The 22,534-nt window shown below is 36.9% G+C and overlaps 1 protein-coding gene across 10 annotated transcripts in view; it reads left to right on the top strand.

The window, feature by feature from the left end:
- RRAGB (Ras related GTP binding B) overlaps window positions 1–21,956 on the top strand; it is a 57,189-nt gene extending 35,233 nt beyond the window's left edge. For 7 of the 10 annotated variants that reach the window (XM_059049785.2, XM_059049789.2, XM_059049784.2 and 4 more), the window contains 6 exons: window positions 7,225–7,447; window positions 9,864–9,959; window positions 12,121–12,243; window positions 19,015–19,106; window positions 20,402–20,517; window positions 21,423–21,951. In XM_059049785.2, the coding sequence (XP_058905768.1) occupies window positions 7,225–7,447; window positions 9,864–9,959; window positions 12,121–12,243; window positions 19,015–19,106; window positions 20,402–20,517; window positions 21,423–21,520 (748 nt within the window). In that variant the 3' untranslated portion in view covers window positions 21,521–21,951. Of the gene's footprint in view, window positions 1–7,224; window positions 7,448–9,863; window positions 9,960–12,120; window positions 12,659–19,014; window positions 19,107–20,401; window positions 20,518–21,422 lie in introns of those variants that run through there. The other 3 variants (XR_010838567.1, XM_067023070.1, XM_059049788.2) reach the window with 3 other exon arrangements.
- Window positions 21,957–22,534: the final 578 nt, after the last annotated feature.

The raw sequence follows: 22,534 nt of genomic DNA, 5'->3' as shown, positions 1-22,534 counted from the left end.
TCCCAGCCCCGCCCACCGCGGAGGGTGAGCAGACAAGCCTCTGGGGCTGGTGAGTGCTGATGGGCACAGATCCTCCGTGTGGGAATGTCTCTGCTTTGCGCTCCACACCCTGTTGCTGAGCTCTTATCCTCGGCTCTGAAGCTACCCCGTCCGCCACTTGCAGTCTCCGCCCGCGAAGGGGCTTCTAGTGTGTGGGAACCTTTCCTCCTTCATGGCTCCCTCCCACTGGTGCAGGTCCCGTCCCTATTCTTTTGTCTCTGTTTATTCTTTTTTCTTTTGCCCTACCCAGGTACGTGGGGAGTTTCTTGCCTTTTGGGAGGTCTGAGGTCTTCTGCCAGTGTTCGGTGGGTGTTCTATAGGAGAAGTTCCACGTGTAGATGTATTTTTGATGTATCTGTGAGGAGGAAGGTGATCCCCGCGTCTTACTCTTCCGCCATCCTCTCACTCCCCCCACCTCCATCTTTTTGTATCATCTTTAATTTCTTTCATCAGTGTCTTATAGTTTTTTGCATACAGGTCTTTTGTCCCCTTAGATAGGTTTATTCCTATGTATTTTATTCTTTTTGTTGCAGTGGTAAATGGGAGTGTTTTTGTAATTTCTCTTCAAGATATTTCATCCTTAGTGTATAGGAATGCCAGAGACTTCAGTGCATTAATTTCGCATCCTGCAACTTGGCCAAATTCATTGATGAGCTCCAGTAGTTTTCTGGTAGCATCTTTAGGATTCTCTATGTATAGTTTCATGCCTTTTGCAAATAGTGGCAGTTTTATTTCTTCTTTTCTGATTTGGATTCTTTTTATTTCCTTTTCTTCTCTGATTGCCATGTCTAACACTTCCAAAACAATGTTGAATAATAGTGGTGCAGGTGGGCAACCTTGTCTTGTTGCTGACCTTAGAGGAAATGGTTTCAGTTGTTCACCATTGAGAATGATATTGGCTGTGGGTTTGTCATATATTGCCTTTATTATGTTGAGGTAAGTTCCCTCTATGCCTACTTTCTGGAGAGCTTTTATAATAAATGGGTGTTGAATTTTTTTGAAAGCTTTTTCTGCATCTATTTAGATTATCATATGGTTTTTCTCCTTCAATTTGTTAATATGGTATATCATATTGATTGATTTTGCATATATCGAAGAATCCTTGCATTCTTGGGATAAACCCCACTTGATTATGGTGTGTGATCCTTTTAATGTGCTGTTGGATTCTGCTTGCTACTATTTTGTTGAGAATTTTTGCATCTATGTTCATCAGTGATATTGGTCTTTAGATTTCTTTTTTTGTGACATCTTTATCTGGTTTTGGTATCAGGGTGATGGTGGCCTCGTAGAATGAGTTTGGGAGTATCCCTCCCTCTGCTATATTTTGGAAGGGTTTGAGAAGGTTAAGTGTTATCTCTTCTCTAAATGTTTGGTAGAATTCACCTGTGAAGCCCTCTGGTCCTGGACTTTTGTTTGTTGGAAGATTTTTAATCACAGTTTCAATTTCAGTGCTTGTGATTAGTCTGTTTATATTTTCTATTTCTTCCTGGTTCCATCTTGAAAGGTTGTGCATTTCTAACAATTTGTCCATTTCTTCCAGGTTGTCCATTTTATTGGCATATAGTTGCTTGTAGTAATCTCTAATAATCTTTTGTATTTCTGCAGAGTCAGTTGTTACATCTCCTTTTTCATTTCTAATTCTATTGATTTGAGTCTTCTCCCTTTTTTCCTTGATGAGTCTGGCTAACAGTTTATCAATTTTGTTTATCTTCTCAAAGAACCAGGCTTTAGTTTTATTGATCTTTTCCTTCTTTTCTTTTTCATTTATTTCTGAGCTGATGTTTATGATTTCTTTCCTTCTGCTCACTTTGGGGTTTCTCTGTTCTTCTTTCTCTAATTGCTTTAGGTGTAACATTAGGTTGTTTATTTGAGATGTTTCTTGTTTCTTGAGGTAGGGTTGTATTGCTGTAAACTTCCCTCTTAATACTGCTTTTGCTGCATCCCACAAGTTTTGGATCGTCATGTTTTCATTGTCATTTGTTTCTAGATATTTTTTATTTCCTCTTTGATTTTTTTCAGTGATTTCTTGGTTATGAAGTAATGTATTATTTAGCCTCCATGTGTTTGTATTTTTTACAGTTTTCTTTACTGTAATTGGTACCTAGTCTCATAGCATTGTGGTTGGAAAAGATACTTGACACGATGTCATTTTTAAAAAATTTACCAATGCTTGATTTTACCAGATATGAATCTATCCTGGAGAATGTTACATGAACACCTGAGAACAAATTGTATTCTGTTGTTTTTTGATGGAATGTCCTATAAATATCAATTAAGTCCATCTTATCTAATGTGCCATTTAAGGTTTGTGTTCCCTTATTTATTTTCATTTTGGATGATTTGTTCATTGGTGAAAGTGAGGTGTTAAAGTCCCCTTCTATTGTGTGTTACTGTCGATTTCCCCTTTTATGCCTATTAGTATTTGCCTCATGTATTGAGGTGCTCTTATGTTGGGTACATAAATATTTACAGTTGTTTTCTTTTTGGATTGATCCCTTGATCATCATGTAGTGTCCTTCTTTGTCTCTTGTCTGTATTTTAAAGTCTATATTGTCTGATATGAGAATTCCTGCTCTAGCTTTCTTTTGATTTCCATTTGCATGGAGTATCTTTTTCCAGCCCTTCAGTTTCAGTCTTTATGTGTTCCTTGGTCTGAAGTGGGTCTCTTGTAGGCAGCATATATATGGGTCTTGTTTTTGCATCTGTTCAGCCAGTCTGTGTGTTTTGGTTGGAGCATTGAATCCATTTACCTTTAAAGTAGCTATTGATATATATGTTCCTATTACCATTTTCTTCATTGTTTTGGGTTTGTTATTATAGGGCTTTTCCTTCTCTTGTGTTTCCTGCCTAGTGAAGTTCCCTTAGCATTTGTTGTAAAGCTGTTTTGGTGGTGCTGAATTCCCTTAGCTTTTGCTTTTCAGTAAAGATTTTAATTTCTCCATCAATCTGAATGAGATCCTTACTGTGTAGAGTAATCTTGGTTGTAGGTTTTTCCCTTTCATCACTTTAAATATGTCCTACCACTCCCTTCTGGCTTGCAGAGTTTCTGCTGAAAGATGAGCTGTTAACCTTATGGGGATTCTGTTGTATATTATTTGTTGCTTTACCCTTTCTGCTTTTAATATTTTTTCTTTGTATTTAATTTTTGATAGTTTGATTAATATGTGTCTTGGCATGTTTCTCCTTGGATTTATCCTGTATGGGATTCTCTGAGCTTCCTGTACTTGATTGACTATTTCTTTTCCCATGTTAGAGAAGTTTTCAACTATAATCCCTTCAAATATTTTCTTAGACCCTTACTTTTTCTCTTCTTGTGGCACTCCTATAATTTGAATATTCATGTGTTTAATGTTGTCTCAGAGGTCTGTGAGCCTGTCCTCAGTTCTTTTCATTCTTTTTTCTTTATTCTGCTCTGTGGCACTTATTTCTACTGTTTTATCTTCCAGGTCACTTATCCATTCTTCTGCCTCAGTTATTCTGTTGTTGATTACTTTTAAAGAATTTTTTATTTCATTTATTGTGTTGTTCATCATTGTTTGTTTGCTCTTTAATTCTTCTAGGTCCTTGTGAAATGTTTTCTATTTTCTCCCTTCTTTTTCCAATATTTTAGATCATCTTTACTCTCATTACTCTGAATTGTTTTTCAGATTTACTGCCTATTTCCTCTTTATTTGTTAGGTCTGGTAGGTTTTTACATTGCTCCTTCATCATGCATTTTTCTCTGTCTTCTCATTTTTTTGTAAGTTACTGTGTTTGGGGTCTCCTTTTCACAGGTTGCAGGTTCTTAGTTCCCATTGTTTTTGGTGCCTGCCCCCAGTGGGTGAGGTTGGTTCAGTGGCTTCTGTAGGCTTCCTGGTAGAGGGGACTGGTACCTGTGTTTTCATGGGTGGGACTGGATCTTGTCTTTCTGTTTGGCAGGGCCATGTCCAGTGGTGTGCTTTGGGTTGTCTGTGAACTTAGTATGATTTTAGGCAGCCTTTCTGCTAATGGGTGTGTTTGTGTTCCTGACTTGCTAGTTGTTTAGCATATGGTGTCCAGCACTATAGCTTGCTGGTTGTTCAGTGGAGCTGGGTCTTTGCGTTGAGATGGAGATCTCTGTGAGAGCTTTCACCATTTGATATTAAGTTGGGCTGGGAGGTCTCTGGTGGTCCAATGTCCTGAACTTGGCTCTACCACCTCTGAGTCTCAGGCCCGACACCCGGCTGGAACACCAAGACCGTGTCAGGCACACGGTCATTTCTGCACTGCTTACCTGCCAGAAGCATCCCAATGTGGCCACCAACTCAGTCTCCAAGTTCCCTTTCCTCAGGACAGGCTTATTGTTTCTTTTTCCTTTTGTTTCTTTCTTCCATTTTTGTTTGGTGGTTTTCTATGATATTTTTCTCATTTTGTTTTGTGTCTCTGTTCTAGATTTATGTTTCATAATTAACATGAAGTTTGTATCAAATGTCACATAGATAAATCCTTTTTTTCTACTGATAGCATCTTATCTTCATTTAACTGTATGGTTTTCCTCTTCCCCTTTTGTGTTTTTGTTGTCTCATACTTTCCCGTTTTACATTGTAAGTTTGTTACCAAGTTGAAGTAGCTATAGTTATTTTTTCTGCATTTTCTCCATTTTTTAACCTTTATACTGTAATAAAATGTTTAAGAACGTTTTCTGATAAACAGTTGCAATTTTCTGATTCTGTCTCTCTATCACCTTACTCCAAGTTTTGTGTACTTTTGTCTTTGTTTCTGGTGTATGACCTCTGTTCAACATCTCTTGTAAGGCAGGTCTAGTGTTGATGAACTCCCTCAGCTTTTGTTTGTCTGGGAAAGTCTTTATTCCTCCTTCATATCTGAATGATAACTTTGGTGGGTACAGTATTCTTGGGTGACAACTTTTATCTTATAGTATTTTGATAATGTCCTTCCATTCCCACCTGACCTGTAGAATTTCTGCTTAGAAATCTGCTGATAGCCTAATTTGGGTTCCTTTGTAGTTTACCATTTTTTTCTCCCTGGCTGCCTACAAAATTGTTTCTTTGTCATAGACTTTTGACAGTTTTAATATGTGTCTTGGAGAAGGTCTTTTTGCATTGAGGTAATTACGTGTTCTCTTAGCTTCATGGACTTGTATATCCAGTTTCTTCCATAGTTTAGGAAAATTCTCAGCTATTATTTGTTTAAATAAACTCTCTGCTTCCTTCTCCCTCTTTTCTCCTTCTGTGATGTCCATTATCCTAATGTTGCCCTACCTAAAAGAGTTAGATAGCTCTTGTAGGATTTCCTCATATTTTTGCATCTTATTTTTCTTTCCTCTTCTACTTGTATCTTTTCTAGATTTTTATCTTTACACTCACTAATTCTCTCTTCCATATGGTCTGCTTTATTTCCAGTGCTTTTTAATGCATTCTTTATCTCATTTATTGAGTTTCTCAGCTCCAGAATTTTAGTTTTGGTAAAGCATTCCTGTTTATTAATTTTATTCCTGAGCTAATTGATGTGCCTTTCTGAGTTTTCATGTAGCTTGTTGAATTTCTTCATGACAGCTATTTTAAATTCTCCATCAGATCACATTATTCTGTGACTTTAACTTTGGTTTCTGGAGAATTGTCATTTTCTTTTAATGGTGCAGTGTTACTGTGCTTCTTCATGGTACTTCCTTCTGCCAGAGCATGTGAAGTGAGACAAGTTAGAAATTATGGATCTTTTCTTTTTCCATAGGTTGCACTATAGCACAAGTTTTTGGTTTCTCTGACCTCCGTCAGAGGTGTGCCCCCTGTCCCAACTCTCATTATAACTTCTGGTGTTTTCAGTGTCATTGGCACCTTGCTTCTGCCTATGTCACTGTCAGAAGCTGCCTGGTTCACCTGGATGGTGGGTTCTTCGCTCACTTCCAGTATCCTCTGAGTCACAGGCTCAGCCACCACAGGGGAAAGGGGTGGGGGGAGCCAGGGTCATAACAATGCCTCTTCCCTATCTGGTTTTCTAAGGTTCTTAGGCTCTGCCACTTCTGGTGGGAGAACAGAGGGACTGGAGACTTGAGCACCTCAGTGGCTGGAGGGACAGGGCCACAGGCCCCATTCCCTCTGCTGTACAGTTAGATGTGGCCATGGGTTTCACTGCAGCCAGGAGGCTGGTGTTGTGTATGCTGTCTTCTCTGCTGCTACCAGGTTCTCTGGGGCTGCAGGCTTAGCTGCCATGGCCAGAGGGCCAGGATTATAGGCACTACCTCAACTGTTCCTTCGGTTCTGCCTCCTCTGTTCCAGTCCATCCACCTTTAGATGTACAGGTGTGTGGAATTCTGTAGCATCCTGGTGTGTTGGACAAAAGTACCTTTGTTGAGTTTTGAATGTTTTACTGGTTGTAGATTGAAGGGGACAGACAGAGGTAGCTTTTCATTCCACCATCTTGTTGATGCCACTCCTTGATTTTTTTGTTCAGGACAGAACACTACTGTATTCTTCTAGCCAGCTGGCAATTGAGAATTTCTCAGGAAGCTGCACACAGCCTAAGGAGCAAAGAGCAACATTCTGCTAAAAAATTAACTTGGAGCCAATTTCATATAGTCTACAGTGTTTGACTAGTTATTCATTCAGCAAATATTCATTGAGCAACTACTCTGTGGCAAGCTCTGTGTTAAAAGCTGAGAAACAATGTCAAACTGTAACAGACATCGTCCTTACCTTCATGGAGCTTGCCATCTAGGGGATTGAATGCCATTAATTAAAAACTCACACAAATATGTATAATATCACACTTGTGGTGAGTGTTAAAACTAAAACCAATGTGTTAGTATAATTGCCTATGGCAACTAGATTTGCCCAGATCAGTGAGGTCAGGAATAGTTTCTGTGAGGAAGTATGAATTGAGCTGAAATCCAGTGGAACAAATAGGAGTTAATTAAGTATAAAAGTAAGGGGATAGCTTGTGAGACAGAGTGAAAAAGTATGTGTAAAGGCAATGGGCCACTAGAACTGAGGGAAGGTCAAAGTATATTTAGAACACAAGGAGAGGAGCAAAAGGTGGCACATGATGTGGCTTAAGTAAGAAGGTGAGGCCATCCTAATTTGCTATAATTTTCCCTTTAATTTGAAGCTTTAGGATCATCTTCCACACTGGTTAAGCCAACAAAAATAGATCGTAAATAGGAGTGATTAAGTGATGACTTGCTTATCACCTAATTTTTTTTCCTACTAGACAGGACACCTTCATGGAAAATTATTTCACCAGCCAGCGAGACAACATCTTCCGTAATGTGGAGGTTCTGATTTATGTCTTTGATGTGGAAAGCCGTGAACTGGAAAAGGACATGCACTATTACCAGTCATGCCTGGAGGCCATTCTGCAGAATTCTCCAGATGCCAAAATCTTTTGCTTGGTGCATAAAATGGATCTGGTACAGGAGGATCAACGAGACCTGGTAAGAAATAGAAAGGGTGATGCACCAAATAATTGACATCATTTGTAGACTTCTTCTGTAGAGATATAGATAAATTTGTACCATTTTTTTTAGGAAAAAAAAATCTCAGCATAAGCTTTCAATATAAAGTTGACATTTATTTTTAAAAGCAATTATAAACAAATGTTCCATGGTAAGGGAAATATAATGTTCATTTAGCAAATAACTTTCAAATTTAGGAAAGGATCCTGACCATGTGATACCACTAAGCAGCTTTATGTATTTTGAAAATATATTTGCTGCTGCTGTTTTACTGTCCTTCAGAGCAGGCAGTTATTGTCAAGGCTAGAAGACCCACCAGGTGTGAGATAAAGAAAGGTCATAGCTGTCACTAGGTTGACCTAGGAAACTGGTATGCACCAATTCAAATGCCAACTACACTGTGTTAGGCACAATGCCAAGGCCCTCATAATTGCACTGATATGGTATATTTATCTTCTTTTCTAGCATGGGAGTTAGTACACATAAATTTAAACCAGAAAAGACACAGTAGAAAGGGCAAGCTCCTAGCTAGCTATGAGACCCCAGGACTTGCAAGTCACAAATATAGTCTAGCTTTAGTTTGCTCAATATAAAATAAGAGGATTGGATTTTAAAGTCTAAGCTGAAAGAGAAAATCCTCTATTTCCAAGGGTAAAGTTGAGGAAAGCAGTTTTAGAATATGCTGGTGATGTAGAAGAATACAGTTCTTCTTTGGGTTGGAACCTAGGAGTCTAAGGATCCCCTTTAAATTAAGAATTTTCTGGTAATAGCTGTGGTCAGGAATACTTTTTTTTTCCATAATTAGTTGCAGGATTGCCTTTAGTGTTCCAGTATTTGAGTATGTTTTGGTGTTTCTAGGTTAGCGTACAGCCTTTCAGAAACCACTTGACAGGGTTCCATATTTAACTCTGAAAAGGACTTTCGAGTATTCTTTTTAATTCCTTCTCCCTCTCACTAAGTATCAATTCTGTTTTAATTCAGCAGAAAATTCTGTATGTAGCTTGATCTTGAGCTTGTGAGGGGTTTGTTATTATTACTATTTTTGGTTTTGTTTCCCTGGCCCAATTTGCAACAGAAAAACCTAGAGCATTCCAATAAATGACCTCCTTATGGATTTTTTAATTACTTGTAATTTTTAGTGATCAACATATTGTTTTCTAAATACTTATGTAAATATTTTAAGCTTAATTAAGAAAAGTATACTCTATTTCATTAAAGTTTCAGACTTGGAGGTTTTGGAATAAAATGGCTAGGGTGCTTCCCTGAATATCAGTTTCAAGCAAGATAGGTGTTTCCCTCTATGTGTGTGTATTAGTCAGGGTTCCTCAGAGAAACAGAACCAATAAGAAGTGTGTGTGTGTGTGTGTGTGTGTGTGTGTGTGTGGAGAGAGAGAGAGTGAGAATAAGAGAGAGACTGATTAATTTTAAGGAATTGACTCATACATTTGTGGAGGCTGCCAAGTCCGAAATCTGCAGGGCAGACTGATAGGCTGGAGACCCTTGTTGCAGCTTGAGTCAGAAGGCAGTCTGGAAGGCAGAATTCCCTCTTCCTGGGGAATGGCAGTCTTTTTCTCTTAAGGACTTCAACTGGTTATATAAAGCTTACCCATATTATGGAGGGGTATCTGCTTTACTAAAAGTCCACTGATTTAAATATTAATCTCATCTAAAAAATACCTTCATAGCAACATCTAAATTGGTATTTAACCAAATGTCTGGGTATTGTGGCCTAACCTAGTTGTTGCATAAAATTATCTATCACAGTGTGAACAGTGCACTCACTATAAGCCCACCCAGTCCTGGAAAATATCTGTATATGTGTTTATATTTGTATAAATAGATATTTTTCCATGTATATATGGGCATATATGTAGATAGATACATAGCCAAGAAGAATAGATATTTGTGTGTAAGGGGTTGTTATATCTATGTAGCCAAATAAATGCAGTCCATACAGAAATAATATATGTGTATGCTTGTGTGTATGAGAGTAAGATATCTACAAAAATTGAAGTATTTTGATTTATAAAATCTCGATACTGGTATGGATATCTTAAAAAATGACCCAGATTGGATTATTTGGAATGTTAGGTATATTTTATTAAGATTTCTCTGTTAGGTAAATTTTATTTTCCAGCATAGTGTTCTCAGTGAGTACTCAGAACAAGCAGCACAGTCCTGAAGAATTCTAGTAGCCATTGCACTTTGTAGACCTGACCTGAAATCATTTCTGCCATCCTAGTCTGTAAAGTAATGTACACATTTAAAAATTCCTCTGAGGAAAAACGAAATGCCCCTGTTTAAAATATGCTAAAATATTACACCTCAGATTTTGCAGTGAGAGAGGAGAGCTGTTAGTTATATGCTGATCAGTATGTTGGTCTATTTACTTCAGATTTTTAAAGAGCGAGAAGAAGATCTGAGGCGTTTGTCTCGCCCATTGGAATGTTCTTGCTTCCGAACATCTATCTGGGATGAAACTCTCTATAAGGTGTGTATGTTTTTCTGAGTTCTCTCATTTAAAGAGCATGAAAAAAAAGCTAGAAGGGTATTATCAAAACTAAAAGATTTTAAACTCTTTCATAGCCATCTAGATGTGTTGAACTAAAAGAAGAAATAATCTACAATAAATTGTTTGAAAAATACCCAATTTAACCTTAAGAAATTTTGGTTTTGAGCTTAGATTGGGTCGACATACATACCAGATCACACTGAATTAACCCAGTTTGGTCCTGATTAATTTGAGACAGATCTTCATGACAGTAGAGGTTTCACTGGCCATCATCCATTTTGACCTGTTGTGGTCTCAGTGCTGATTGGTATTGTATCTAATATTCAGGTACCTCTACAGGATATAAGCTAGTCTGCCTAAGTTTGGATGGCAGTAGAAGAACAATATTTAGGGGAGAGATTGGAGACGGGAGTCTTAGAATGGGATATGTTATTTCTAGAGTATGATAGCTTCAACTTTCATGTCAAATTACAGACTAGCATTCTTTCAACCAGAGAGATTGTTCCCCCATTGGTGGAATGGATGCTACACTGCTTGTAGTAGTTGTAGAGGTTACAAACAATAGCTGTGTTATGGATGAAGCTGAAATTACCTTATTGGCACATAGGCTCCTTATCCTGCTTCCTCCCTTTCTCCCACTGATTTAGTGATTTGAAAGACTGGCTCCTTTTGGGTCTTCCTGTGGTCAGACTGCTTCTGGTATCCATTGACAAATCTGGGTAGGAAAGCATCCTTCTCTGTGACTCGTAGCTATAGCCTCAGTATCAACTCCATCTGACAAGTATCTACAACCAAAAGCACAGAAACCTGATTTGCCAAGGAGAAAAACAATTGGACTTTAAACATAGCCACTGATTTATTTTTTGAACTAATTCATTTTTTCCCCAATATGTTGACCCAGCCTCGCTCTAATAACAGATCATTTTGAGATACCTATCTAGGAAATACTGTTCTAGATTAATTTGGGCCGAATTTCTCTCAAAGCCTTATTCCCATAGAACAGGTAACCGTGAATAAGGATGGACATGACGCACTGATAAGAACCAACTGCGGTGTGAAGGATGGCAATACATAACACGACCAAAGACAATTGGCTAATCACAACACTGCTGTGAGTGACAATGTCTCTGCTGTGGTTAGCTTTGGTGCCTTCTCCAAGGTAAATTCAGCAGTGACATTAACACCGACCTGGGAACTTGGAACCTGAACCCCCATGCCTAAGTAATAAAACTAATTGGAACAGAGACATGGCTCTACTCTCTCTAACATCAATGTTGCATAGAGCTGACATAAATTTTTATATTAAGTTTTATTCTACAAGCACTCATTGCAATCTGCTTGATGCTGTTGAACACACAGATGGCTAAGATCAGGTTCCTGCCCTCTAATAGGGGAGAGAAGAACATTGTACACCTTACCAGACAAATTGGAGCAAAATTGAAAGAAATATTATAATGAAAATTCAAATAAAAGAGCCTTAAGAGAATAGAGGGAGGGTGTGGTTAATTTCAACTCCTTATTTTAGTCATACTCCTCTGGATGAAGTCAGTTTTAGGCAAACACGCAGTGGACTGTTTTTAATTCAATTGGATCAATAATTTATACAGCTGACAATAAGCCTTTTGGAATGATAATGCAACTAATTTCTATTGTATGTCATCCCATTGAGGGGAGGGGCCATTTTTCTACATGGCTCTGATATTTTCATAAAATTGATACTTAGATGCATGTTAAATATAGCATTATTAGGTTCTGATCTTTAGAGCAGTCTACACTCTTGGACTTACATACCTGTTTGAATGGCTGGATTAGAAGTTCTTTAGCCCAGTATATCAGAGTTTTCAACTTCCCTAAGGCAATATGATGGAATTAAATATTTGTTTATTTTTAATTATCAATGGAAAGAAGTATTTTACAAAAGTGTTTGAAACTTTTAAAAATCCAACTGAAGGATAACAATCAAATATTATCTTCATTTTCTCACTTCGTTTGTGTTATATCATACTTGTTGCCAGAATTTGTTTGGGACTCAATTATCACCATATTTTGCTATCTGTATGTTATAGTATACTTACTCATTTGCAAAGATCTGGGACTGGCTACCTGTTAGTAATATTACACTGTGCTTCTGTTCTGTTAGGCTTGGTCCAGCATTGTTTATCAGCTGATTCCCAATGTTCAGCAGCTGGAAATGAACCTAAGGAATTTTGCTGAAATTATTGAGGCTGATGAAGTGCTTCTATTTGAGAGAGCCACTTTTCTGGTGAGAACTTTCTGCTCTGCAGATGTACTTCACACTCACCTTCTTCTATTCAGCAACGGAGAATATGTTGCCACTTTCAGGAAGAACCTTTTTCCCTCTTGTCATTACTTCACCATGCATAGCCTTATTTATAAAGTAGTATTGTCAGCAAGTAACTTGAAAGAAGTTCTTTGGTGCGTGGATCTTTAGTAATTAGTAAAACTTAGATGTTTGCAGGTAAGCCTTACTATAGAGTTTAGATTATTTTTGTGAATAATTGTTCATTTGTGTTAAAGAATTCCTATTTCCTATTGACTTTTATTATGAAATGATGGGTATTTTTCTTTGAGTTTAAAGCTTTTAACATGGAAGAGATGTAATGGTCAACTCAGTGACGTAGCTAAGAGTTCAGATGGGGAGGTGAAAGGGCAAAGAGGTATGTTGGTATTTTTATTTTTCTTATAAATTCAGCTTAACAATGATATTAGCACCTACTGTGTATTTGGCCATGAGGGGGCGTGCAAAACCCAATATTACATTTATAAGTAAAATTTTTAAATAACTAATAAAAATTGACTTGAGATGTCACAAAGCACTGCTTAAGTAATTGCTGATCAGCTAAATAAATATAACTCTAAGAGCAGCTTACAGTAAATAATTGGTTTCTGAGCTCTACCAGTGCTTCATGATTTTAGACACATTTCTTGGGTTTTTTTGTTTTTTACATACACACGTATCCTTTTTCAAATTCTTTTCGTATTTAGGTTATTACAGAATATTGAGCAGAGTTCCCCATGCCATACAGTAGGTCCCCATTGGCCATCTATTCTAAATATAGAAGTGTGTACGTCTCAATCCCAAATTCCCAATTTATCCCTACCCCCACCCTTCACCCCTGGCAACCACAAGTTCCTTCTCTAAGTCTGTGAGTCTGTTTCTGTCTTGTAAACAAGTTCATTTGTATCATTTCTCTTGGATTCCACATATAAGCGATATCATATGATATTTGTCTTTCTCTGTCTGACTTACTTCACTTAGTATGATAATCTCCAGGTCCATCCATGTAGCTGCAAATGGCATTATTTCATTCTTTTTTAATGGCTGAGTAATATTCCATTGTATATATGCCCCACATCTTTATCCATCCATCTGTTGATGGACATTTAATTTGCTTCCATGTCTTGGCTATTGTAAACGGGGCTGAAATGAACATTGGGGTGCATGTATCCTTTGAAACCATGTTTTTCTATGGATATATGCCCAGGAGTGGGATTCCTGGATCATATGGTAGCTCTAATTTTAGATTTTTAAGGCATCTCCATACTGTTCTCCACGGTGACTGTATCAATTTACATTCCCAACAACAGTGTAAGAGGGTTCCCTTTTCTCCACACCCTCTCCAGCATTTATTGTTTGTAGACTTTTTGATGATGGCCGTTCTGACTGGTGTGAGGTGGTACCTCATTGTATTTTTGATTTGCATTTCTGTAATAATTACTGATGTTGAGCATCTTTTCATATGCCTCCTGGCCATCTGTATGTCTTCTTTGGAGAAATGTCTATTTAGGTCTTCTGCCCATTTTTTTATTGGGTTGTTTTTTTTCATACTGAGCCACTTGAGTTGTTTGTAAATTTTGGAGATTAATCCCCTTTCTGCTACATCGTTTGCAAATATTTTCTCCAATTTTATGGGTTGTCTTTGCACTTTCTTTATGGTTTCCTTTGCTGTGCAAAAGCTTTTGAGTTTAATTAAGTCCCATTTGTTTTTTGTTTTTTAATTTCCATTACTCTAGACATGGATTGAAAAAGATCTTGCTGCAATTTATGTCAGAGTGTTCTGCCTATGTTTTCCTCTAAGACTGTTAGAGTATCCAATCTTACATTTAGGTCTTTAATCCATTTTGAGTTTATTTTTGTGTATGGTATTAAAGAATGTTCTAATTTCATTTTTTTTTAATGTAGCTGTCCAGTTTTCCCAGCACTATTTATTGAAGAGACTGTCTTTTCTCCATCATATAGTCTTGCCTTTGTTGTCATAGGTTAATTGACCATGGTGCGTGGGTTTATTTCTAGGCTTTCTATCCTGTTCCATTGATCTATATTTCTGTTTTTGTGCCAGTTCCATACCGTTTTGATGACTTTAGCTTTGTAGTATAGTCTGAAGTCAGGGAGCCTGATTGCTCCAGCTCCGTTTTTCTTAAGATTGCTTTGGCTATTCGGGGTCTTTTGTTTCTCCATACAAATTTTAAGATTTTTTGTTCTAGTTCTGTGAAAAATTCCCTTGGTAATTTGATAGGGATTGCATTGAATATGTAGATTGTCTTGGGTAGTATAGTCATTTTGACAATATTGATTCTTCTAATCCAAGAACATGGTATGTCTTTCCATCTGTTTCTGTCATCTTTGATTTCTTTCATCAGCATCATATAGTTTTTTGAAGTACAGGTCTTTTGCCTCCTTAGGTAGGTTTATTTCTAGGTATTTTATTCTTTTTGCTGCACTGGTAAATGGGATTGTTTCTTTAATTTCTCTTTCTGATCTTTCATTGTTAGTGTATAGAAATGCAAGAGATTTCTGTGTATTAATTTTGTATCCTACAACTTTACCAAATTCATTGATGAGCTCTAGTAGTTTTCTAGTAGCATCTTTAGGATTTTCTATGTATAGTATCATGTCATCTGCAGACAGAGACTGTTTTACTTCTTTTCCAATTTGGATTCCTTTTATTTCTTTTTCTTTTCTGATTGCCATGGCTAGGACTTCCAAAACTATGTTTGGTAAAAGTGGCGAGAGTGGACATCCTTGTCTTGTTCCTGATCTTAAAGGAAATGCTTTCAGCTTTTCACCATTGAGTATGATGTTAGGTGTAGGTTTGTCATATATGGCCTTTATTATGTTGAGGTAAGTTTTCTCTGTGCCCACTTTCTGGAGAGCTTTTATCATACATGGGTGTTGAATTTTGTTAAGAGCTTTTTCTGCATCTTTTGAGATGATCATGTGGTTTTTATTCTTCAGTTTGTTGCTCTGGTGTATCACACCGATTGATTTGGGGATATTGAAAAGTCCTTTCGTGGACTTTGCACTCCCTTAAAGCATATGGAAAATATTGTATACAATGTGTATATGTATATGGGCTGAATTGTGTCCCCCCAAGATTCATATGAAGAAGCTCTAACTGCCAATGTGGCTGTATTTGAATATAGGGCCCTTAAGGAGATGACTAAGATTATATGAGGTCCTCAAGAGTTGAGCCTTAATCCAATAGGACTGGAGTCCTTACAAGAATTTAAAGAGATAACAGGAGTACACATGCACAGAGAAAAAGGCTATGTGAGGACATAGTGAGAAGGCAGCCATCTGCAAGCCAACAAAAGACACCTCAGGAGAAAAAAAGTCTCCGGCACCTTGATCTTGGACTTCCAGCATCCAGAACTGTGAGAAAATAAATTTCTGTTGTTTAAAAACAAAACAAAACAAAACAAAAAAAAAAGAAAAGAGAAGTCCTTTCATTCCTGGGGTAAATCCCACTTGATCATCGGTTCTGTTCCTTTTAATGTATTGTTGGATTTGGTTTTCTAGTGTTTTGTTGAGGACTATTTTTGCATCTATGTTCACCAGTGACATTGGCCTGTAATTTTCTTTTTTGGTGCTATCTTTGTCTAGTTTTGATTATCAGGGTGATGGTGACCTCACAGAATGAGTTTGCAAGTGTTCCTTCCTCTGCAATTTTTTGGAATAGTTTCAGAAGGATAGGTGTTAACTCTTCTCTAAATGTTTGATTGAATTCACCTGTGAAGCCATCAGGTCCTGGACTTTGGTTTGTTGGGAGTTTTTTAATCCCAGTTTCAATTTCATTCTTGTAATTATCTGTTCATATTTTCTGTTTCTTCCTGGTTCAGTCTTGGGAGATTGTACCTTTCTAAGAATTTATCCTTTTCTTCTAGGTTTTCCATTTTATTAGCATATAGTTACTTGTAGTAATCTCTCATGATCCTTTGTATTTCTGTGATGTCTGTTGTAGCTTCTCCTTTTTCATTCCTAATTGTATTGATTTGAGTCCTCTCCCTTTTTTCCCTGATGAGTCTGTCTAAAGGTTTATCCATTTTGTTTATCTTTTCAGAGGACCAGCATTTAGTTTCATTCATCCTTTCTGTTGTTTTCTTTCTCTCTATTTCATTTATTTCTGCTCTGTTCTTTATGGTTTCTTTCCTTCTATTAACTTTGTATTTTGTTTGTTCTTATTTCTCTAGTTGCTTTAGTTGTAAGGTTAGGTTGTTTATTTGATATTTTTCTTATTTCCTGAGGCAAGATTGTGTTGCTATAAATTTCCCTCCTAGAATTGCTTTTGGGGTGTCACATAGGTTTTGGATCCACATGCTTTCATTTTCATTTGTCTCTATATACTTTTTTACTTCTTTGATTTCTTCAGTGATCCATTGGTTGTTAAGCAGCATATTGTTTAGCCTCCATGAGTTTGTGTATTTTACAGCTTTTTCCTTGTAGTTGATTTCTAATCTCATAGCGTTGTGTTTGGGAAAGATGCTTGATATGATTTCAGTTTTCTTAAATTCACCAAGGCTTGCTATGTGGCCAAGCATGTGATCAATTCTGGAGAATGTTCCATGTGTACTTGAGAAGAATGTGTATTCTGCTGCTTTTGGATGGAATGCTCTAAATATCAATTAAGTCCATCTAGTCTAATGTGTCATTTAAGGCCAGTGTTTCCTTATTGATTTTCTGTCTGGATGATCTTTCCATTGATGAACATGGGGTGTTAAAGTCCCCCACTATAATTGTGTTACTGTCGACTTTTCTTTCTGTGGCTGTTAGTATTTGTCTTATATATTGTGGTGCTCCTATGTTGGGTTCATATATATTTACAATTGTTATGTCTTCTTCTTGGACTGATCCCTTATTATGTAGTGTCCTTCTTTGTCTCTTGTAACATTCTTTATTTTTAACTCTATTTTGTCTAATTTGCGTATTGCTACTCTAGCTTTCTTTTGATTTCTGTTTGCATGGAATGCATTTTTCCATCCTCTTACTTTCAGTCTGTATGTGTCCCTAGATCTGAAGTGGGTCTCTTCTAGACAGCATGTATATGGTAGATACATATCTTAATCTCTCTGAGTTTGGTTCCCCTTTTATAAAATGGAGATAATAATAGCTATATCATAGGTTTATTGTGTGGATGAAAATGGGACAAGGTAACATTAAACCCTAGCACAAAGTTTAGCATACAGTTGGCAAACTGTTAAACATTGATTTATTTTGCTATTGCAGCCAACAGAGGGCAGAGAAAGCAAAGTGCAATTTTTTCTCCTTCCTTTGTGGAAACATTATTTTTAATGGTAGCATATTTGGGAGTCATCCTTCCTGCTAACTGGTACAGTTGAGGCAAGGAGTCCTAACTAGAGTGTCTTTCTGCCTCAGCCCATAGGCTGAGGGATCACTTGCTTGGAAGTTCACTACCCTGAGCCCTGTCTTTCCTGCTAGTGTTAATAGCAACAAACAGGTGAGCTCTTCTATCTTGAGACACATGACATGGCAGAATCTTGATTCAGCAGTATTCTCCTGCCATATCTACCACACATGATCATAGAGGTTAACCTAATATGAACTCTATTTTTCACTGACAGTAACAAGTAGCTTTTGCTTTCTCTTGAGGACTAAGTTTAGGTGTGATTGACCATTTTCACTATAGCTCTTGAAGTCAAGCAACAGGAACCTCTTCCACCATTGGTCTAGGAATTATGTTTTGAAAATTTCCCATGGTTTCAGGGAATTGCCCTGTGAATTTCTTCTGGCAAATGACTCAGTTTTGCTTCCTACTAGAAACTCTGCATCAGCCTATGGGAAATACTTGTGTGGTTTTATTAATCTGAAAGTGTTAGGGAAGTATTTTCATTTGGCATTGGTGTCCATCATGAATAGGTTCATTTATAAATAGTAAATCCTCAGAGGTTAGAATCGTTCAGTTAAGATTTTTAAATATGATACCAAAAACCACTTGGTTATAGCCTTCATTAAAATTAAATACATTAAGTACACCTCACAACAGCTAAGAGGGACTTCCCTGGTGGTCCAGTGGTAAAGAATCCACCTTCCAGTGCAGGGGATGCAGGTTCAGTCCCTGGTCGGGGAACTAAGATCCCACATGCTGCGGGACAACTAAGCCTGTGCACCACAACTACTGAGCTTGCACACCTCAACTAGAGAGCCCGCATGCTGCAAACTACAGAGCCCACACGCCCTGGAGCACATGTGCCACAAATAGAGAAAAGCCTGAACGAAGAGCCTGCATGCCACAGTGAAAAGATCCCACATGCCTCAACGAAGATCCTGTGTGCTGCAATTAAGACCTGACACAACCAAAATAAATAAACAAATAAATGAAATATTAAAAAAAGAACAGCTAAGAATTTTTATTTATTTTTCCTTTTTGATTTGTACTTTTTTTGAATCAAAGATCATCCTTTTGAAATAAGATGAATATTTAATGATTAAAGTAAGTGAGAAAGGACAGCAATGAACCAAAATAGATAATACAGTACTTAATGATCTAATAAAATTATAACCAAACAGTACTGGACGGGTCATCCTTAGGGATGATGAAATTATGCAGATGTTGACCGGATATGGGACAGAGGAATAGAGGCAGTAAAGCCAGGTGCCAAGTCTACCCTGAAAATCAGGGTGACCAAGAGACTGACAAATGTATTGCTTTGAGGAGTAGTAGAGGGTGATATGACAACACTGCATGGATTTAAAAGGCATTGCTCTTTTTCGTAGGTGATTTCTCACTATCAATGTAAAGAACAGCGTGATGTCCACAGATTTGAGAAAATCAGCAACATTATTAAGCAATTTAAGCTGAGCTGTAGGTAAGAGATCTTATGTGATGTATTTATCTCTGGAACAAATTGTCATTTTTTGAGAGGTTCAAATAACTATAGTAGACTGTACTTCTATATTCAGCATACTTCTTTATATTAAAAATAAAGCTTGGGCTTCCCTGGTGGCGCAGTGGTTGAGAATCCGCCTGCCGATGCAGGAGACACGGGTTCGTGCCCTGGTCCGGGAAGATCCCACGTGCCGCGGAGCAACTAAGCCCGTGAGCTATGGCCGCTGGGCCTGTGCGTCCGGAGCCTGTGCTCCGCAACGGGAGAGGCCACAACAGTGAGAGGCCCGCGTACCGCAAAAAAAAAAAATAAAATAAAAAAAAAATAAATAAATAAAGCTAAACTCTAAGGGAGCCTACAGTTGATTGAAGTGAAAGACATCTTTAATGCAGTCAACTGATGCAGAAGAAGCATATGAAAAATATATAAGCAGAGTACCCCTTCAAGATGTTTGATACTATTTGGGAAAAAATAAACAGAAAATGTCCAAGAGAGTTTTGAAAAACAAGAAACGAGAATTTACCCTACCAAATACCAAGATTTACTATAAAACTACGGTAATTAAAATAGTGAGGTACTGATTCAAGAATGGTACAAAGTAGAGAGTCTAGAAATGTCTGATCATATTGTCTCAGCTTTGTTTAAATACAATTTGAATCTTAGCATTGTGAATATAGGAAGAAAGAATGACTGAACATCATAATCTAGTAAAGATTTAATAATCAAAATTCTTATCCTGGTAAAACTTTGATGCCCAGACTAGAATAAGTGTAAGTTTTTCCCTTTTATACCATAGCACACTTTGAGACTTTCTGGCATGTTTATTCTAACATTTTTAAGAAGAAATAGCAAATGGCATATAAATATCATTACCCTTTTTGTTTTCAAAGAAATGGGATAATTTCTAGAATTTCAGCATAACTAACATTCAAAAGGTACAGTTATTAATCGCAATGATAGGGAAATTTCAACTGAATGAACTTCTTAAATATTAGAGAAATCTTTGGTCACATGATTTTTAATATGAATCTAGGTCCAAGCCCACTTTTCATTTCACAGTCAGTATCAAGTCCTAATCCACTTTCTAAGTCACTTTCCAGCATGTGTTAAATTTGTCAGAGTTTCCTTGGAAAACAAAGTGGGATTAGTGATTAACTGTTTTAATGAGTTGGTGGATTGAGATATAATGCTTTGAAAATGTTTAACATGAAAGATAAGAATATCTTATGTTGCTATTATTTTATGTTCTTTACTCACTTTTCTCTTTTCTCCTGTAGCAAGCTGGCTGCCTCTTTCCAGAGCATGGAAGTCAGGAACTCTAACTTTGCTGCTTTCATTGACATCTTTACATCCAACACTTATGTGATGGTTGTGATGTCTGATCCATCCATTCGTAAGTTTAAACTTAGCTGACATAGGTTCAAAGCCACATATTCTTTAAACTAATTTCCCTAGAGGTAGTACATTATTAAAGATACTTAAAAGCTATTTTGTAGTGCACAACACTGTGAATGTACTTAATGCCACTGATCTATACATTTAAAAATGGCTAAAATGGTAAATTTCATTTTATGTGTATTTTACCACAATGAAAACAATTTTTAGTACTAGTGGTAAATACTTTTTATTTAATAGACTTAATTTTTGAAACTTAAAGATAATTTAGACTCTAGGGTATTATATCTTCTTCATGGGAACTTTAAAAATTACTTACGTATAGTTACTACATCTAAGGATTTTAAAGAAAAAGAACCCAAATGTATGACTTATGCTCCATGTGGGGTAGATTTTTAAAAGACTAGTCAATCTAAGCTCTGAACTATTAAATGTTGAACCATTTTATATGTCATGTATATTCCTAAGTACCATACTCCCATATTTCTGTTATGGGCATAAAGAGAGATATTTGGTGCTTCCATGCCATAATAGCCATATCCATCACAACCATTGAAATAAAGGTTCTAGCAGTATTTCCAGGATGCCCCCAGAAGTTTAAATTATCTCTTAAGTTATCTATCTTAGGTTAATATTAGAATATAACATAAGATAATATTCTTTTTTACTATTAGCCCCAAACCAAAAGAGTTTGAAAATTTATTTTGAAAATACTATGTTTAGAATATAAACAAATCTTTTCTTTATTCAGAAAAATTAAACTCTGGTTAACTTGGGACTTATGTTCTCTGTGACATACATTGAGGGATTTGGCTCTCTTTTGTTTATTTGTTTTTACTAGTCAATTATTCTTTTGGCTGCTTGTACTTAGTCTGTTGGTTATCTTCCCTACCCCACCCTCAGCTTCTGCAGCTACTCTGATCAATATCCGCAATGCCAGGAAACACTTTGAAAAGCTGGAAAGAGTGGATGGACCAAAGCAGTGTCTTCTCATGCGCTAAAACATTGCCAAATGATGTTTCAGAAAAAAATTGGAATACTGTTTCTTAATCTTAATGTTGTATTAGTATATATAGTCTCTGAAATGTTGTGATGCTTATCACTTCTGTATTTCTTCCCTACTCCCCAGTCTTAATGTTTAACCTTGAATGCTATTTACTCAAATAGCCAGTGAGGAGTTAGAAGATGAGCTGTTTATGAAGTTGGTGTGACATATAAAGTAGGTGATATATAAGTGTTCTGATAACAATGTTATAATAGTGCAAGTGTTCTGTTAACCTGGTTCCAGTTGTTGTGTATGCCAAAGCCTTTCCCAACGTCATCTTGTATTCCTTACCAGAGAGTAACCTATATGTTTGGAATATTACTGTTTTCTCAGCATGCATTAAAATATTCCTTAACCACAATTGTAAATAAACTTTTGCTGTTAGGGATTTCAGTGTCTGTTTTTCTTTTCCTTGTTTCTTCAACTTTTCCCTAAGAAAGAGCAAATGAATTTCAGTTATCCTAGGGGAAGGGGACCTGCTGTTTAGGAAATAGTACAAAATGAAGTTGGATAGGAAGGATGAGCCAAATGATAGCCTTAAAGCTAGGCAGAAGAGTTTTGGTACAATGTGATGGGAAATGACAAAGGAATTTTGAAAGAAAATTAACCTATAGGCTGACTGATGGCAGTCGGAGAAGCTGTGGTAGTAATCCAGGCCTGAGGTGTGTTGAAAGTCTGTTTCAGGATGCAACTGGTAAAGGAATGAATAAAAAGTTGAGGGAAAATAGTGTTTATGAGATGCAAGTCTTCTTTCTTTGAGGTCCAGGAATGGTTAATTTTATATATTCCATAACACCTGGTGGGATGTGCCTTCATTATACTAGTTAAGTAGTATTAAAACCTCTTTCAGGCTGAGAGTTTGACTTCATCCCCTAAGGAAAAGATGAGGCATTGTGAACTGGGAGAAATGGAGCTTGACAACACTGACTAGAACTACTCAAAGCCCTTTTTCAGTTTCCATAGAACTGAA

This window comes from Kogia breviceps, chromosome X (assembly GCF_026419965.1).
Source record: "Kogia breviceps isolate mKogBre1 chromosome X, mKogBre1 haplotype 1, whole genome shotgun sequence".
In the NCBI taxonomy this organism is placed as follows: domain Eukaryota; kingdom Metazoa; phylum Chordata; class Mammalia; order Artiodactyla; family Physeteridae; genus Kogia; species Kogia breviceps.
This window is presented reverse-complemented; position numbering and strand designations above follow the sequence as displayed.